This window comes from Chiloscyllium plagiosum, unplaced genomic scaffold, assembly GCF_037043375.1.
Source record: "Chiloscyllium plagiosum isolate Xiang-an unplaced genomic scaffold, Cpla_swu_hap1 HiC_scaffold_27, whole genome shotgun sequence".
NCBI classification, from domain to species: Eukaryota; Metazoa; Chordata; class Chondrichthyes; order Orectolobiformes; family Hemiscylliidae; genus Chiloscyllium; species Chiloscyllium plagiosum.
In genome coordinates, this window is record NW_028270165.1 from 5,151,719 (window position 1) to 5,170,982 (window position 19,264).

Consider the following 19,264-nt stretch of genomic DNA (forward strand, 5'->3'; position numbering starts at 1 on the left):
AAAGATATTAAATTTCAGGTGGAGTTATCCAAAACTCAGAGATGTCAGTCTTGACGTCTTTGCTTTTCTGCCCCTATAAGATCCTGAATCAACACCTTCAGGAGAATGAGTTAGAGTGGAGGGCGGGAGAGAGAGAGTGTGGGATAGTGCTTTCAATTTTGTGGAATAACAACACAAACAAATTGCTTGTTCTGAATTTTTATTCTGGACTGACAGTAATGAATTTTGTAATCTCTTTTGACAGAGTATTTGAAGATCTGAAGACGGAAGTTTCAAAATCAACAGATGAAGAACTTATGCCCAAAATGTCGACCCTCCTGCTCCTCAGGTGCTGCCTGACTTGCTGTGCTTTTCCAGTGCCGCACTTTTCGATACTGACTCTCCAGTGTCTGCAGTCCTCACTTTGACGTCAATGTCTGACAGTCACTCAATCCATCGGGACCACAACCATTTTTGACTGATTCTGTGAGAAGGAGCAAAACGTTTTGGTTCCTGTTTCAGTCCGTTCTCGGCATCAGTGGGACTGGACGAGAGACCCTACTGTTGGAGTGCACGGAGTGTGGAGCCTGAAACAGTTGTACGGCCTGGGAAGAGGAATTCACAGAGGGGTGGAGCTCTACACGTGTTGTGTGCAGCTGAAGCTTTCGCTATGGAGAAACCAGAGGAATCCCGCCCCGTGGAGAAACTGTGGAAGTGTGGCGACTGTGGGAAAGGCTTCCGTTTCCCATCTTCTCTGGCGATTCATCGTCGCAGTCACACCGGGGAAAGGCCATTCCCCTGCACAGAGTGCGGGAAGGCCTTCAGCAATTCCTCCGACTTAGTGAGGCACCGGCGGGTCCACACCAGGGAGAGGCCCTTCAGCTGCCCCGAGTGTAGGAAGGCCTTCAGCAATTGCTCTGACCTGTTGAGGCACCGGCGGGTCCACACGGGGGAGCGGCCCTTCAGGTGCTCCACATGAGGGAAGGGCTTTACCCAGGCCTCCACCCTGTTGGCCCACCGTCAGGTCCACACTGGGGAGAGGCACTGGGGAGAGGTTGTTCCTCTGCACCGAGTGCGGGAAGGGCTTCAGCAATTCCTTCGCCCTGCTGACCCACCAGCGGGTCCACACAGGGGAGAGGCCATTCCCCTGCACAGAGTGCAGGAAGGGCTTTACCCAGGCCTCTGACCTGCTGAGGCACCAGCGGGTCCACATAGGGGAGAGGCTGTTCACCTGCTCTCAGTGCGGAAAGAGCTTTAGCCGCTCCTCCCACCTGCGGAGGCACCAGAGAGTTCACATGCCATCGCAGGGGGTTTAAAGCAGCGACGGATGAGTGCCTTTATCGACTGGACTATCAACCCAGTTCCGGGAGCTGCCAAGGCTGATGGCGGAATTGGAATTCGGTTAGATTCTGAACTCCAGATTTCTAACAACGAAACAATTGTCAGGGAGGGGAGGGGGAACCCCCATCTGATTCACTCACAACCTTTTATGGGAAGGAAACTGCTGATGTGGGAACTGCAGTGGAGCAGGATCAGAAGACACATCTTTTATAGCAAAAGATCACAGTTTCATGCAACTGATAGGATATATTGAACAAACCTTGATTGCTGTTAAGTCTTCCAACTTTTAGAATGGCTTGCAGGTTTCTGTTCATTAATATGTAAATCCCAGAACTACTTTTAATTCAGGTTCTCAAATTCGGTGACAGCTCAGCTCAGACAATGCATGAAAGGTGAGAGGTTCGGTCTGTCTGTATCGCAATCTTGAATCAGACTGGTTCTATTTCCAAAGTATGAGTTGATAAAATATTACATGGATTGATTGCCTTCATTAACTGCCTGCTGATTTTTCCACAAAAAACACACATTGAATCTATCTGCAAATATAACACTGCAAACGCAAATTCGTCCCATGGACTTGTATGTATGTGCGTGCATGAGAGAGTAGTGTGTGCATGTGTGTTTTTGCATGTGTGTATGATGGTGTATGAGCCTGTGAGGGTGTGTGCAGTGGTGGGTTTGTGTGTGTCTGAGAGAGACCATGTGTGTGAGAGAGGGTCTGCGTGAGTGAGAGAGAGTGAAGAGTGTAGTGGGGTCACCCAAGGTTATCCTCATGGGTTATGAACTTGGCCATCAACCTCTGCTCAGCCACTGGAAACAGTTAAGCAGTGACACAACACACATCGGAGAGGACAGAGTGGCACTTGTCTCGCAGAAGGTGGGAGGCTCTGGATGCTATCATCCAGGGTAAACACACGCTGGAGGACCTTCGGCTCAGATTCAGCTGGAAGCCAGGCTGCAGACACTGGTGGTAGGTGGGTGGGGGGGAGGGGATCTTAACCGGACACTTTATTCTGGGAGACGGTCATTCCCCTCAGGACAGCCTTCTGATTGGGTCAGGGATTGTCTCCGTTCTCTGCAGTTGCCAGCTGGAGGCCAGATGATATTGGTGTCTGCCTGGTGCCAGGATTCAGGAACCGATAAGAAAAGGGAGAGAGAATGGATGGTGATGACTCTACCTGGGAAATAGCTTATTTTTAAAATTAAGAATAGCTAAAATGATATATTCAGAAACATTATTAAAGCATGTCTAATTTTATAAAAAAGCTGCAGACATCTTTTGAAACTCTCATTGAAATATGCGCAGTTAGGCCACAGTTGAGGACAGGCTGTAATGGGTGAATGTCGTATTCCTAGTCTTGTAAAATTGGATCAGACTATGTCGAAAAAGAATCATAGAATTGTAGAGCACAGAAACAAAGCCTTTGGTCCCGACCGACCAGATATCCTAAATTAACCTCGTCTCATTTGCCAGCACTTTGCCCATATCCCTGTAAACCTTCCTGTTCATGTCCCCATCCAGATACCTTTTAAATGTTGTAATTGTATCACTTCCTCTGGCAGCTCATTCAATTTACACACCACTCTCTGCGTGAAACAAATTGCCCCATAGGACACTTTTAAGTTTTCCCCTCTCACCCTAAACTACTTCTACTTCTTCTACTTCTGGACCTCCCCACTCCAGGGGAAATATCTTGTCTATTTACATTATCTATGCCCCTCATGATTTTATAAACCTCTATAAGGTTACCCCCTCAGCCTCCAATATTCCAGGGAAAACAGTCCCAGCCTTTTCAGCCTCTCCCTGTAGCTCCAAACCTAACAACATCCTTATAAGTCATTTCTGAATCCTTTCAAGTTTCACAACATTCTTCCCACTGAGTGATCAGTAGGCTGTGAACAATCTATTTTTGTTGGGGTGTAAGAGAGGGCATTTCTTGAGGCCAATTAACTTTCACACTGTTTTTCTTTCTAATCCGAAGTCCCTCAAATTTTCCCCACTTACCCTAAACCGATGCCCTCTAGTTTAGGACCCCCAACCCTGGGGAAAAGATATACAAAAGTTGAGCAGCCAAACAAATGCAAAAGGGCAAAGAGGTCGAGCCACACATGGGGAAAAGAAAGTGGCTCCAGCCTTTTTTCTCCTATTGACAATTGGACACTTCAAATCTGTCAGTAATACCACCTCCCAGGATCTCCAGCGTCTCTGTGGCAGCAAGCACTGCGCATGCTCCTCGGAGTCAGCAAGAAAACTGCGCCAGCTGCTCGGTGTCCGCGCACGCGGCTCGCGCCCTTCTTTTGATGGACCAATAGGAGGCACTGGAGGACCGGAAAGAGACTGGTCCTCCTGCCAATCAGAGCGCTGCTATTGTCTGAGCTTCGGAAGTTGCTGTTGTTGCTCCTCTCTCTCTGAATAAAGATTGAACTTCACCCCATATTGCAACCTCCTTCCTCTGTCCAACATCTGTGAGTACGGCACTCTCTTTTCTAAATTCTGAGCTTCAGTTGTTGACTTGCAGCAACTGAAAGGAAATGGGGTGAATCGGGGGTTGGGGGAACAGACTCTGCAAGCGTTGGTCCAGGTCTGTGTCCTCTTTGCAAATGCATTACCACAATGTGATGATTTTGCTTTTGCTGTGGAAGAAAATGCAGAAAAAAGGTCCATTGTTTAAATGGTGATATATTGGGATGTGGAGAAAGTGAGGACTGCACATGCTGGAGATTAGAGTCGAAAGGTGTGGTGCTGGAAAAGCACAGCAGGTCAGGCAGCATCCGAGGACCAGGATTGTTGGTGATTTGGACACGAGACCTTCGTCAGGAATGATGTGTGGATGTACAAAGGGGCCTCAACATCCTTCCACACCAGTCACTGCCAGTTGTCAGACTGGCAATCAGTAAGGCAAGTGGTATATTAGCAAGAGTTCAGAAGTTGGGATTGCTTTCTGTGATCAGGCAGCCATTGAATATATTCAAGCCTGCGTTCATCTGATTTCTGAACAACAAAAAAGTGGATGGTGATGGGGGCAGGCAAAAATAATGGTTTTAAGACCAGTACAGAACAGTTACAGAGTCATACAGCACAGAAACAGACACTTCAGCCCAACTAGTCCATGCTGAATATATTCACAAACTAAACTAGACCCATGTAGTTTGGCCCATATCCCTCTGAACCTTTCCTACTCATGTACTTATCCAAATGTCTTTTAAATGTACCTATATCCACCACTTCCTTAGGATATTGATTCCACTCACAAACCACTCTCTTTCAAAAAAAAGGTGTTCCTCATGTCTTTTTAAAATCTTTCTCCTCTCTCCTTAAAAGTTTGCTCCCTAATCTTGAAACCCCCATCTGAAGGAAACAGCATCAGCCACTCACCTCATTGACACCCCTCTTGGTTTTATAAACTTCTCAACTTCCTGTGCTCCTGTGAAACAAGTCCCAGCCTATCCACTTAGATGTCGGTATATTCATATCCAGTTATGATATGTTCAGTGCTGCTGCATGCTCAAAAGACCAAATGGCTACTCCTGCTCCCAATTCTCTCACACTGTGTCCAAGACAGCAAGAGACCATAAAACATAGGAGCAGAAATTAGATCATTCAGCACATCAGGTCTACTCATACCACACAACCGTGGTTGATAAGTTTCTCAACCTCATTCTCCCACTTCCTCCCCGTAACCCTTGATCCCCTTGATACTCAAGAACCTATCTATCTCAGTTTTAAATACCCTCAGTGACCTAGCCTCCACAGCCTCATGTTGCAATAAATTCCACAGATTCACCACTCTCTGGCTGAATTATATCTCCCCTGAGTGTGAGTGTGGGCCTGTGTTATGGACTAAGCCAGACCACTCAAAACATTCTTTAGCAGGCAGCCCCAGACCATAACATTGCAATTTGATTTGGTAAGTGCACAGTGAAAATTACCAGGAGTAGGTTAGCTCGGTTGACTACTAGATTTTAAAACAGACAAAAATTTATTCACAAAATAACACAATGAAACATAAAGATCAGAATAAAGAACCCCTACAGAACTCAACCTTGCCAACTAGACTCAGTTATGCTGTTCTGAATATACACAACAGTCCCAATAAGCCAACTCCCTTTGAAAACCAGTATAAATGGAACACATGCTTATAGGTTGAAGTTGAGGGGTGGAAAAGAGAGAGAGTTTCCACATAGCTCCCTGTTGAACTGCCAACCAGTTCCAATACTGAACTAAAACTGCTCAGCTCACTCCCCTTTCTTTATACAGGTCACTTCTAAAACATGACCAATTTGGCATGAAGTCACACCTGTTTACATAAAAACAAAAGGCCTTTCAAAATCCGTTTCATCCACGTTCTAACCAGACTGATCAGAACCCGGCCGGTTTATTACCTCTCTGAAAAAAGTCATGGACAGAGTCTCCTTGAGCCAAGGAAAAGCTTTTAGTCAAAAACGGAACTACCTTTGTGACACCTGTTAATCAGCATGAACCAGACCCTTCAGGATGAGGTACAGCAGGGATTAGGTTCAGCAAAGTGAGATTGGAGGGAGAGTGTGTGAGATGGAGATTTTCAGCTTGCAGGGAATAAGAGAGGAAAAAGAGTTTGCTGTAAATTAGAATTGATCAGATGGGCCAATGGACCGAGGAGTGGCAGATGGAGTTTAATTTAGAGAAATATGAGGTGTTGCATTTTGGTCAAGCAATCCAGGCAGGACTGGCACAGTTAAGGGGAGTGTCACAGAACAGAGAGATCTTGGAGTGCAGGTTCATGGTTCCTTGAAAGTGAGTTTTAGGAGGTCATGGAGTGGCTGTACAGGACATTGGTTAGGCCACTTTTAGAATACTGTGTTCAGTTCTGGTCTCCCTGCTACAGGAAAGATGTTGTGAAACTTTGAAAGGGTTCAGAAAGGATTTTCAAGGCTGTTGGAGTGTTTAAGACACAGGAAGAGGTTAAATAGGCCGGTGAAAATTTTCCGTGGAGCACTGGAGGTTGAGGGGTGACCTTATAGATGTTTATAAGGGGCAGGATAGGATGAGTACACAGGGTAGGGGAGTCCAAAACTAGACGGCATATGTTTGAGGTGAGAGGGAATGATTTAAAAGGGACCAGAGGAGCAGCGTTTTCAAAGAGGGTGATGGAGTCTGATACAATTACTACAAAATTTCAAAGGCATCTGGATGGGAATATGAAGTGGAAGGGTTTAGGGGGATATGGGCCAAATGCTGGCAAATGATTTAGATTAATTTAGGATTTCGTGTTGGCACAGATGAGTTGGGTTGAAGGGTCTGTTTCTGTGCTTATGACTCTAATCATCTTCGGTGAAAGCAGAAGTGTGGTTGTGAAGACTGGACTTTCAGAGCAGCTTTCAAAGATGTTTTGCCTTGACTGGGAACAGAAGAAGTTGCAATTAAATCTTTTATTTGTGAGACAGCAACTGAATGAGTGAATACATCTTGGAAAGTGAGAATTCATTGAACTGTGGGGATAAAGCCCTACCCTATCCAGTCATTTCTGCTGGTAGATGAGACTCGGACTCAATAGGGGGAATAGATTTAGGACAGAGATAAGGAGGAACTGCTTTTCCTGGAGAGTAGTGAATCTATGGAATTTTCTGCCAAGGAATCAGGAGAGGCAGCTTCATTAAGTATATTCAAGACACAGTTGGATGGGTTTTTGCAATGGTAGGGGAATTAAGGGTAGTTGGGACAATGGAGGTAGGAGTAGCTGAGACGATGGATAGGTCAGTCATGAGCTTAATGAATGGCTGAGGAGGCTCGATGAGCCAATGGCCTACTCCTGCTCTATTACTATGAAACTATAACCCTGCATTTCTCATGGCTAACCCACCAAACCTGCACATCCCTGGACACTTTGGGAAATTTAGCCTGGCCAATCCAAATCAAGGCTGGTGAGCAATGTCGTGATGTGGAAATGAACATCAGAGAATGCTAGAAAGGGACAAGGAGAGTAAATATACCAGCAATCAAAACTGGATTCTAAAGATCACAAAAATGGAAACTAAAAAGGGTGTGTCTGAATGTGTGCTGCATTGTAACAAAAGCGAATGAATTGACTGCACACATTGAAGAGAATAATTATGATGTGTGACTCCTAATGGAGACATGGCTTCAGAATGACAAGGATTGGATCCTGAAAATTGAGGGGGGTAGTCAAATGGAAAGCAAGACAATGCGAGAGGTGCTAATGAAAGCACTGATCACAGGGTAATCTGGTGTCAGCTCCGATTTCAGGTCCTGGTTTCTCTGTCCTCTGTTGATTTTCCTGTTCCAACAGAGTAAAATGTGGGTCTGCTCTCAGCTCTGCTGGATTTCTGCTGAAGCTTTGACCCCACCCCCACCCCTTTACACCTTCTGGAACAATAAAACATTGTGAATTGAGACCCAACCCACAATCTCCCAGTCTCTCAAACCAATCAGACACAAGAGTGTAGTCATAGCATGGAATCAAACAAGAAAAATGAAACAAAGTTAAATATATAGGTGCTTGTGCTTAATTAGATTGGATTCCTATAGTATGGAAACAAGCCCTTCCACCCAAAAAGTCCACACTGACCCTCCGAAGAGTAACCCACCCAGACCCATTCCCCTATATTTACCCCTATCTAATGCACCTAACATTATGGGCAATTTAGCATGACGAATTCACCTGACCTGCGCAACTTTGGACTGTGGGAGGAAACAGGAGCACTCGGTGGAAACCCACTCAGACCTGGGGAGAATGTGCAAACTCCACACAGAATCAAATCCAGGTCCCTCGTGCTGTGAGGTAGCAGTACTCACCACTGAGCCACTATGCTACCCCCAAATGTTTGTTCATTAGGAAGTAAACCAGAAATAGAGATTTCCCAGGATTCTTATACTGCCCTACTTGAGGAATACTCTCTCCCTTACATCTAACTATTAGTATCCAGCTATGATTTACAACAATATTTACACCAACGTAAATAAAGCATTTGTTATCGTACAGACATAGAGATATACAGCACGGAAAAAGACTTTTTCTCTCCCTCATGCATGCATGCACACACATAACTGACAGGAAGTTCTAGGATTTACATATTATTGATACCTGCAACCCATTCTAAACGATGAAAGACTTAATCCAGGTCTGTTCAATATATCATTTCAGTGGCAGGGCACTGTAATGTTTTTCCATGAATTCTGTGCCTTATGATCTTATTCTCCACAATCACCTGATGAAGGAGCAGCGCTGTTAACACCAGTCCTTCCAAATCAACCTGTTGGGTGTTTGATTTTTAACTTTGTCCAGGTTAGGTTGGATTGGCCAAGCTAAATTACCCATAGTACTCAGGGATGTGCACGTTAGGTGCATTAGTCAGGGCAATAGGGGAATGGGTGTAGGTGGGTTACCCTTCGGAGGATCGGTATGGACTCCTTGGGCCGAGTGGCCTGCTTCCACACTCTGGGAATTCTCTGAAAGGAAGGGATTACCCAATTGCAAACTGCAGGGCAGCGCAGGCGCAGTGGGCGGAGCTGTTGTCGGCCTTTCCCCGCCCCCTCGCATCATCTATGACGCCATAACGCGGAAGTGGCCCTGTCCGTTTCAGAGTGAAACTCCCTCCCTCTGGACAACTCTTCTTCCTGGGAGGGAGTGGGGGTAAAATCTGTTCAGTTCGAGCAACTGGAGTGATTCCAGGGGGGGGCAGACTCTGCAAACTCAGGAATGTGTCTTAATTACCCGGGTGAGGAGGGATGGGATGGGGCTGTTTTCCCTCCCGCGCCAGAGACTTAGGGGTGACCTTATAGACTTTTTATAAACGCATGAGGGGCATGGATAGTGTAAATATACAAGGTCTTTACCTTGGGATGGGGGAGTCCAGAACCAGAAGATAATAGGTTTAAGGTGGGGAGAAGATTTAAAAGGGACCTAAGGGGCAACGTTTTCATGCAGAATGTCATGTGTGTAAGGAATGAGCTGCCAGAGGAAATGGTGGATGCTGGCATCTGGATGGGTGTTTGAATAGGAAGGGTTCCGAGGGATATGGGCCAAGTACTGACAAATGGGACTAGATTGATTTTGGGTATCTGTTTGGCACGGAAGAGATTGACCAAAGGGTCTGTTTCTGTGCTGTGTATCTCTATGACTCTGGCTTTCTACTAATATATGTACAGTTTCTCTCTGGTGTCGGTGTTAATGCTTTGATGTCTCCTTTCCCCCCACTTCCCAGAGACGTTAATGTGAGAACCGAGAGAGAGAGAGAGTGAGATGGTGCTTTCAATTTTGTGGAATAACTAAAAAAAAGAAAGTAGAAATGCTTGTTCTGAATTTCTACCCTGGACTGACACTGATGACTTTTTTAATCTCTTTTTACAGAGTATTTGGCGATCTGAGGACGGAAGTTTCAAAATTAACAGATGAAGGGCTTATGCCTGAAACGTCGACGCTCCTGCTCCTCAGATGCTGTCTGACCAGCTGTGCTTTTCCAGCACTGACTGTCCAGTAACTACAGTCCTCACTTTGTTTTCAATGACTGACTGCAACAATGTTTGACTGTGATTCTGTGAGAAGGAGCAAAGCTTTTTGGTTCCTGTTTGAGTACATTTTCAGCATCGGTGGGTCTGGGTGAGTGACCCTACTGTTGGCAGCGCACTGAGTGTGGAGCCAGAAACAGTTGTACAGCCTGGAAAGAGGAATTCACGGTGAGGAGGGGCTCTACACGCATTTGTGTACAGCTGAAGCTTCGGCCATGGAGAAACCTGAGGAATCCCACCCCGTGGAGGAATCGTAGAAGTGTGGCGACTGCGGGAAAGGCTTCTGTGCTCCATCTGCCCTGGAGATTCATTGGCGCAGTCACACCGGAGAGAAGCCATTCATCTGCCCCAGGTGTGGGAAGGCCTTCAGCAATTCCTCCGCCCTACTGAGGCACCGATGGGTCCACACCGGGGAGAGGCCCTTCAGCTGCTTCGATTGCGGGAAGGACTTCAGCTATTCTTCTGACCTGCAGACCCACCGACGGGTCCACACGGGGGTGAGGCGATTCTCCTGCACTGTGTGTGGGAAGGCCTTCAGCACCTCCTCCACCCGACTGACCCACTGGCGGGTCCACACTGGGGAGAGGCCATTCCCTTGTTCCGAGTGCAGGAAGGGATTCACTCAGGAGGGCAAGTTGCGGACGCACCAGCGGGTCCACACTGGGGAGAAGCCTTTCAGCTGCCCCGAGTGTGGGAAGGCTTTCAGCGATTCCTCCACCCTGCTGAAGCACCAGCGAGTCCACACGGGGGAGAAGCCCTTCATCTGTCCCAAGTGCGGGAAGGCCTTCAGCGATTCCTCCACCCGACTGAAACACCAGCGGGTCCACACGGGGGAGAGGCCCTTCAGCTGTCCTGAATGTGGGAAGGCCTTTAGCAATTCCTCTGACCTGCTGAAGCACCAGCGTGTCCACACGGGGGAGAGGCCATTCCCCTGTCCCGAATGTGGGAAGGCCTTCAGCGATTCCTCCGCCCTGGTGAAGCATCGGCGGGTCCACACGGGGGAGAGGCCCTTCAGCTGTCCCGAATGTGGGAAGGACTTTACCCGGGCAGCTACCCTGCGGAGGCACCAAGGAGTTCACGTGCCATCGCAGGGGTTTGAAGGAGCGACTGTCGAATGCCATTATGGACTGGGCTACCAACCCAGTTCTGGAACTCCCAGGTTTGAATCCCACCGCAGCAGATAGCGGATTTGGAATTCGGTCAGAAATCTGGAGGTCAGAATCTAACAATGAAACCATCGGGTGGGGTGGGGGGGAAGCCCCATTCTGATTCAGTCACGTCCTTTTTAGAGAAGGAAACTGCTGTTGTGGCAAAGGATTCACTCAGTCATCGCAGCTGCATCCTTTACCTGGTCTAGCCTACACGTGGCTGCAGACCGACAGCAGTGTGGTTGAGTCCACCTGCTTCGCCCCACTTCTTTCCCTCCCGGCACATGGGCGGGGAGAAACTTACTTGGAGACAAGGTCTGGGTTGAAATCGCTGAGTGAAGCAATACTTCCTCCGGGTTAAGGCTGTACCAAGGATCCAATTACAAAGGGACAAGTCAGTGGTGACCAATAGTAAAGAAAGTGGGGTGGGGGGCTGTGCTTTGACCTTGAGCTGTTAAAAAGCAGCTACTTTTTCAACACCTTTTTGCTGAGGTGATCTGGAGCTGTCACAAAGTTGGGTCACAATAAAGGTAACCTGAACTTACTGCTGGGCTCAGACTTTGAAAGCTTTGAGCTCCAACAGGTTTTTGTTTTAAAGCTGCTCATTTCTTTCAGCCTCCTGCACTAAGTTTCCAATGTCGTGTGTCAGATGGAGCAGTGAATGAGAAGCTGGTATCGTTAGAAATTGTAAATTTTTCAGGAGTGTAGAGTGCGTCGTTTCATCGGCATTGTAAAGTTTACTGGCAGCACCAAGGTGTGCGCTGTATTCGCGAGATATGATGTGGAGATGCCAGCATTGGACTGGGGTGGATAAAGTTAAAAATCACACAACACCAGGTTATAGTCCAACTGGTTTCTTTGGAAGCACTAACTTTCGGAGCGCTGCTCCTTCATCAGGTAGCTGTGGAGCAGGATCATAAGACACATATTTTATTGCAAAAATCACAGTGTCATGCAACTAATAGGATATATTGAACAAACCTAGAGTGCTGTTAAGCCATTCATCTTTTAGAATGGGTTGCAGGTTTTAGTTCGTTAATACGTAAATCCCAGGACTACTTTTAAGTCATAGTCTTGAGATGACTTATGGTTTTTTTTTTAAAAGTGATATCTTAGCTCAGACAATGCATTACAGGTGTGAGCTTCGAGTCTATCAGTATCCCAATCTTGAATCAGACTGGTTCTATTTCCAAAATAGGAATTTATAAGATTCTGTGCTTTTTGAGCAAAATTGAATGTATCTGCAAATATAATTCTGCCAAATTCACCCCATAGCGTTGTGCATATGTGTGCATGAGAGTGTGATTGTGTGCATGTCAGTTTGTGCATGCGAGTGTGCGTAAGACTGTGTGAACATTTGGTAGAGTGTGAGTGTGATGGAGTATAAGCCTGAGAGAGTGTTCGAGGGGGTGGGGTGTGTGTACATGTATGTGACTGAGAGAGGGAGCGTGTGTATGAGAGAGGTATGAATAAAAGCGAGCAGTTGCGTTTTGCTAAAACAAGGAAGGGCAGGACTTGTACAGTTAATGGTAGGGCCCTGGGTCATGTTGTAAAACAGAGACATTGGGGGAGTTAGGGTACATAGTTCTTTGAAAGTTGCATCATTGCTAGACAGGGAGGTTAAGAAGGCATTCAGCAGCATTGCCTCCACTGTTCACACCATAGAGTTGGGACATCTTGTTGAGGTACAGAATGTTGGTGAGGCCACTTTCCGGGTACTGAGTACAGCTCTGGGTGACCCTGTAAGAGGAAGAATACTATTAGAGAGGGTTTGGTAAAGATTTACCAGGACTGGAGGGTTTCGTTGCAAGGAGAGGCTGGGACTTTTTTCATGAGAACACAGGAGGTTGAGGGGTGCGCTCACTGAGATTTATAAAATCATGGAGTGGAGGTAAGGTGAATAGAAAGGGTCTTCTTAGTGTAGGGGAGCTCAAAGGTAGGAGGAATTTTTTTAGGGTGAAAAGAGAGGTGTAAAAGGAACTGGAGAGCAACGTTTTGACAGAGGGTGGTTTACATGAGGAATGAACTTGCTGAGGAAGTGGGAGATGCAGGGACAGTTACAGCGTTTAAATTACATTTCGATGGGTACATGAAAAGAAATGTTTAGAGGATTATGGGCCAAATGCAGGCAAGTGGGACGAGTTCACTTTGAGAATCCATGGATGATTTGGACCAAAGGGTCTGTTTCTGTGCTGTATATCTCTCTGAATCAGAAGTGAAACCAGTAGAATTCTGAAAGGGGTTTGAAAGGATAGATGCAGATAAAATGTGCCTTTGTTGGGGAGGGTCACAGAATCCTGACAATGTGAAAGCAGGCCATTCGGCCCATCTATTCCACATTGGCCCTCCATACTGCATCCCATCCATACACACCCCCTTACTCCATATTTTCCATGGCTAATCCACCCGAACCTGCACATCTCTGGACACTGTGGGTAATTTAGCACTGCCAATCCACCCTAATCTATAATTTGCCTTCTCAAGAATGTAATCTAAGTACAGAGCTTTTCTAAGAAAAATGTCAGTCTGACTGGACATTGGGACACAAACAGAATTCACACCTCTCTTCGAAAAGCTCTGCATTTCAATGGCATTCTTGAGAAGGTAATTAAAACCAAACTCTGGGATTAACATACCAAAGAGCAGAAACCCATTCTAAAAGATGAAAGATTTAATCTAAAATTGTTTAATGTATCACATTTCCATAATACTTGACTCCTTTGACTATACATTCCGTGACCATGACCTCATTCTCCACAACCACCTGATGAAGGAGCAGTGCTCCAAAAGATAGTGCTTCCAAACAAATCTGTTGGATTATAACCTGGTGTTGTGTGATTTTTAACTTTGTCCATGGAAACTCATGAGTTGTGGGACTGGTAACAGTTGTCATTTTGTGATCTGTTCCAAGTGAAATTTATCCTCTGCGCAGGCACAGGTGAACAGTCTGTTCTTTGACTTTGGGGATGACCAAGCTGGCAGTTATTAAATGCTTATGTTAACCAGCAGAAGCAAACTGTAGATCAGCAATCGTTACTCTTTAGCCCTGGTCATCCTGTTGGGTCAACAGAGAGAGAGAGGGAGAGGATGTCACATCTAAAGTGCATATAGAAAAGTTGTTTTGCTTGTTCAGTCAGTTGAGTTGGTTCTGCACTCAGATGAGAGTCGATACTGCTTTTAATGGATCATAATTAAACACTATGATGGAACACCTTAATTTCAAGGAACGCTGAAAGGGCAAATTGAACTGTAACCTTGAAGAGAGATGTTTTTCCATTTCTAACCTTGGATACCCCAACTGAGACATTTTTACTGATAGCTCCATAATCATTTTACTGCTGGATTTTTTTCAGGGCAAATAATTTCTGGGAGAAAATTTCTATCCTGGGAAGGCAGGGAAATTTAAAGAAAAGGCTGTTAAAAGCATTTTAACTATGGCCCCATGAGCTCTCGTGGGACAGTGCATTTGCTATAAACATTTCAGAGAAATTCTGTCTAACTGTTGGACTGAAAATAGTTTCCCCATTGAATGTTAAACAGCTATTGAGAACATTGCACATTATAAAGTGCATTCCCGAGGAACGGAGGAGGATTGAACTTGCCAACATTTTGCAGAGAGAGACATTTCTCAGGATCGAAGAGGTTGATAGAAGTCAACAATTGTCAAATTATTTCATGAAAAGTACAGCTGGTATGGGGAGATGACTGGGGATCACAGAAGAGGAGTATCTGTAATGAGCACATAGAAACAAACCCTTCAGTCCAGGCCAACCAGATATCCTAAAGTAACCTAGTGACCTATTTGCCAGCATTTGGCCCATATCCCTCTGATTCCTTCCTTATTCATGTCCCCATCCAGATGCATTTTTTTTTCTTCAGAGAATACTTGGGTGAGAGCCAAGATATTGCTATTGCTCATCCTTTCCCTTCGTGCTAATTGTAGCTGGAGAAGCCTGAAATCTGAAAAGGATTTCCTGAAAAAAACATTGATTGAAGGTTGGGCTCAGTGATGGATTTTCTAAAGCTTTGCTATTGTAGTTTTCAATTTGCCAAAAAAACTTTCAGTCATTGTTGTCCAAGACAAAGTAGATATTCATTTAAGATATAATTGAGATATATATGTTCTTCACAATGTTTTTCCTTCATTACCAGTGATTGTCTGTCATTGGTACATTGAGCATCATCTTTTTGTGATTCAACAGATATGATTTGAATTGAATTCTGTAAGATGGTTTTGTATTTTATTTAATTTTGTGTTAAAGATTTCCTTTTCATGACTTTATTAAAATATCTTAATGTATTATAATGAAGCAGCTAATTTATTCTGAAATTATTTCAATTAGTTGGTCAATTGCTGAATAATAGCTTCATAACTGTTGTAAATATTGATACACAGGAAAGCTATTTTGTTTAATATATTTGTAAAGATCTTATCAAAACTATAAAATTGTTTTTCATAGGAAATAAAATTTGCAGTGTTTTATTAAATGGTTGAAAGTAACTTTGCACTTAATTGCTCTGTTTGGGATTAAACATTGTGACTTTGAAAGATTATTTTTATCAGAGTTAATGGTGAGTGTATTAACAAACGAATGTTGCCATTTGCTCTTGAATTACCTCAAGCTCAATTTGAAATTCTTGAATGAGTTGAGTAAGGGGTACAAAGTGAATATTTATTGCACTTTGCTGAAATTCTCTGCACTGCCAATGTATTTGGTTAAACAAGATATGTATCTCTCCTGATAACTTTGTATTTCTTTGATATTTTGTTTGTCAGTGCTCGTGCCCAAACATCCTAAAAAACATTTTGGCATTTGGTGAAGTTGTGAATTTTCAGTCTGTTTCACAATTAAATGACACAACCAATCTAAGGATTAAATACATATAACAACGTCAAAGAGATTGTGATAATAGAAAGTCAACATGTAGAATTGCCAATGAAACATAAACCGTGGATGCTCTTAATTTGGTACAGACTGAATATCAATTGAAATGACCAGAATTAGTAGACATGATGGCATTGTGCACAAACTCTGTGTAGTGTGAGTTCAGAATTTTTCTGATCACTTAATTCTGACACATGCAGTGATGGCAGCACCCTAATCTGTTTTATTTGTTCATGGACTGTGAGCATCACTGGCAAAGCCAGTATTTTTCATCATCCGTTATTTTCCTTGAATATTGGGTGGGGACAAGATGAGCTGAAAATGTGTTGCTGGAAAAGTGCAGGTCAGGCAGCATCCAAGGAGCAGGAGAATCGACGTTTCGGGCATGAACCCTTTTTCAGGAATGATTCTGCTCCTGCTCCTTGGATGCTGCCTGACCTGCTGCGCTTTTCCAGCAACACATTTTCAGCTCTGATCTCCAGCATCTGCAGTCCTCACTTTCTCCTCCGAGGACAAGATGAGGTTGAGTTGCAAGGCCTACTGGCTTGCACTCTCCCCGACAAAACAGAGACTTTGGGAGGAGAACAAAAATTGGAAGTTTACTTAAATATTGATGCTCCCATTTATCTCTCTCAAAAGGCAATTGTTTGGTCCATCAAATTTGTAATGGCTCTTTTATAGAGTCATAGAGATATACAGCACAGTATTCTTCAAGTAACAGAGTGACCAGAAGTGTACTCAGTACTCTAGAAGTGGCCTCACCAACATCCTGTACAACCTCAACATGATGTCCCAACTCCTATACGCAGTGGGGGGAACAATAAATGCAATGGTGCTAAATACCTTCTTAACCACCCTTTCCACCAATGATGCAACTTTCAAAGAACTATGTATCTGAATGCCCCTCCACCTCAATGTTTCTCTGTTTCACAACATGGTCCTGCCCACCCTTGTTTTAGGAAAATGCAAGCCCACACTTTTATTCATACCTCTCTCACAGCTAACCGATGAAGGAGCAGTGTTCCAAAAGCAAGTGCTTCCAAATAAACCTGTTGGATTATAACCTGGTGTTGTGGTGTGAATTTTAACTTTGTACACCCCAGTCCAACACCGGTTCCTCCACATCGTTTCTAGTATACAGCCCACACCTCTCGGTGCTGCCAGTAAACTTTACAATGCTGATGTAACAACACAGTACCTGTAGTCCTGAAAAGTTTACAATTTCTAACGATACTAGCTCCTCATTCACTGCTCCATCTGATACATGACATTGGAAACTTAGTGCAGGAGGCTGAAAGAAATGAGCAGCTTTAAAACTCAAACCTCTTGGAGCTCAAAGCTTTTAATGTGAGCTTGAGCCCGGCGGTAAGTTCAGGGAACCTTTATTGTGACCCAACCTTGTTCCAGCTTCAGATCCCCCAGTAAAAAGGCATGGAAAACGTAGCTGCTTTTTAAACAACTCTCGGTCAAAGCGCGCAAACACCACCCCACCTCACTTTCTTTACTATTGGTAACCACCAAGTTGTCCCTTTGTAATTGGATCCTTGGTACAACCTTAATCCAGAGGAAGTATTGCCTCACTCAGCAATTTCAACCCATACCCTGTCTCCCTGTAAGATTCTCCCAGCCCATCTGCTGGGGGAGGGTGGTTGGAGAGTTGGGGCATTGTAGACTGCTGTGGGTCTGGAGTCACCTGTCGGTGAGACCAGGTAAAGGATACAGCTAGGGTGACTGAGTGAATCCTTTCCTCAAAAGGATGAGAGTGAATGAGATGGGATTCGTAACCACCCCCCCCCCCCCCCCCCACTCGGCCATCACTCCTTCAATCCCCCTGCAATGGCACGTGAACCCGCTGGTGCCTCTGCAGGTGGCAGGAGTGGGTGAAACCCTTCCCACACTCTGAGCAGCTGAAGGGCCTCTCCACAGTGAGGACCCGCTGATGGGTCAGCAGGGTGGAGGCCCGAGTGAGGCCTGAGTAAAGCCCTTCCTGCACTCAGGGCAGCTGAAGGGCCTCTCCCCTGTGTGGACCAGCCGGTGCCTCAGCAGGGTGGAGGAATCACTGAAGGTCTTCCCACAGATGGGGCAGGAGAACGGCTTCTCCCCGGTATGGCTGCGCCAATGAGTCTACAGGGCAGACGGGGCACGAAAGCCTTTCCCACAGTCACCACACTTCCATGGTTTCTCCATGGGGCGGGATTCCTCAGGTTTCTCCATGGCCGTAGCTTCAGCTGCAAACAATCATGTGTACAGCTCCTCCCTGGCGTGAATTCCTCTTTCCAGGCCGTATAGCTGTTTCAGGCTCCACATACACTGCGCTGCAACAGTAGGGTCTCTCATCCAGTCCCACTGATGCTGAAAATTTACTGAAACAGGAACCAAAAAGCTTTCCTCCTTCTCACAGAATCATAGTTGAAAATTGTTGCAGTCCTGATGGACTGGGTGACTGTCAGATATTGACGTCAAAGTGAGGACTGCAGACGCTAGACAGTGAGTGTCGAGAAGTGGAGCACTGGAAGAACACAGCAGGTCAGGCTACATCAGAGCAGCAGGAGAGTCTGTTTTGGGCATAAGGCCTTCAGCTGTTCATTTTGAAACTTCAGATCTCAAATACTCTCTAAAAAGAGATTACAAAAGTCATCACTGTCAGTCCAGGGTAGAAATTCAGAACAGTTAATTCTACTTTCTGCAGAATGTTCATTTATTTTGTTTCTAGATTAGATTCCGTACACAGTGTGGAAACAGGCCCTTCAGCCCAACAAGTTCATACTGACCCTCCAAAGAGTAACCCACCAAGAACCATTTCCCTCTGACGAATGGACCTAACACTATGGGCAATTTAGTATAGCCAATTCACCTAACCTGCATGTCTTTGGACTGTGGGAGGAAACCGGAGCACCCAGGGAAAACCCACGCAGACACTGGGAGAATGTGCAAACTCCACACAGACAGTCGCCCAAGACTGGAATCGAACCCAGGTTCCTGGCGCTGGGAGCAGCAGTGCGAATCACTGAGCTACAGTGCCGTCCCCTCCACAAATTTGAAAACACCATGCCACTTACTCTCTTCCCCCTCTGTGCTAACTCATTCTCCTGAAGGTGCTGATTCAGGATCTTACAGGGTCGGAAAAGCAAAAATGTCAAGACTGACATCTCTCTGAATTTTGGATAACTCCACCTGAAAGTTAATATCTTTCACAACACTGGGATACTGCTGAGAGTGAGCAGGTCTGATTTTGGGAAGCAAAAAAAAGTGCATCAATTCAGGGTGAACCTGCCATGCAGCTTATTGAGGAACAACCAGACGTGAAATGGTTAACATCCCCAGGAGGTGGGAGCAAAATGAGACATCAAGGCATTAGCACAGACACACTTCAGTCAAACTCTTCTGCTCCCAGTCAGGGCAAA

At 45.4% G+C, this 19,264-nt stretch overlaps 1 protein-coding gene across 1 annotated transcript; it reads left to right on the forward strand.

The window, feature by feature from the left end:
- The first annotated feature begins 1,306 nt into the window (after positions 1-1,306).
- On the forward strand, positions 1,307-11,010 carry LOC148142931 (uncharacterized). The gene is made up of 2 exons (XM_087975763.1): positions 1,307-1,380; positions 10,146-11,010. Exons 1-2 carry the CDS (start codon positions 1,307-1,309, stop codon positions 11,008-11,010), a joined length of 939 nt encoding a protein of 312 aa, XP_087831889.1.
- Positions 11,011-19,264: the final 8,254 nt, after the last annotated feature.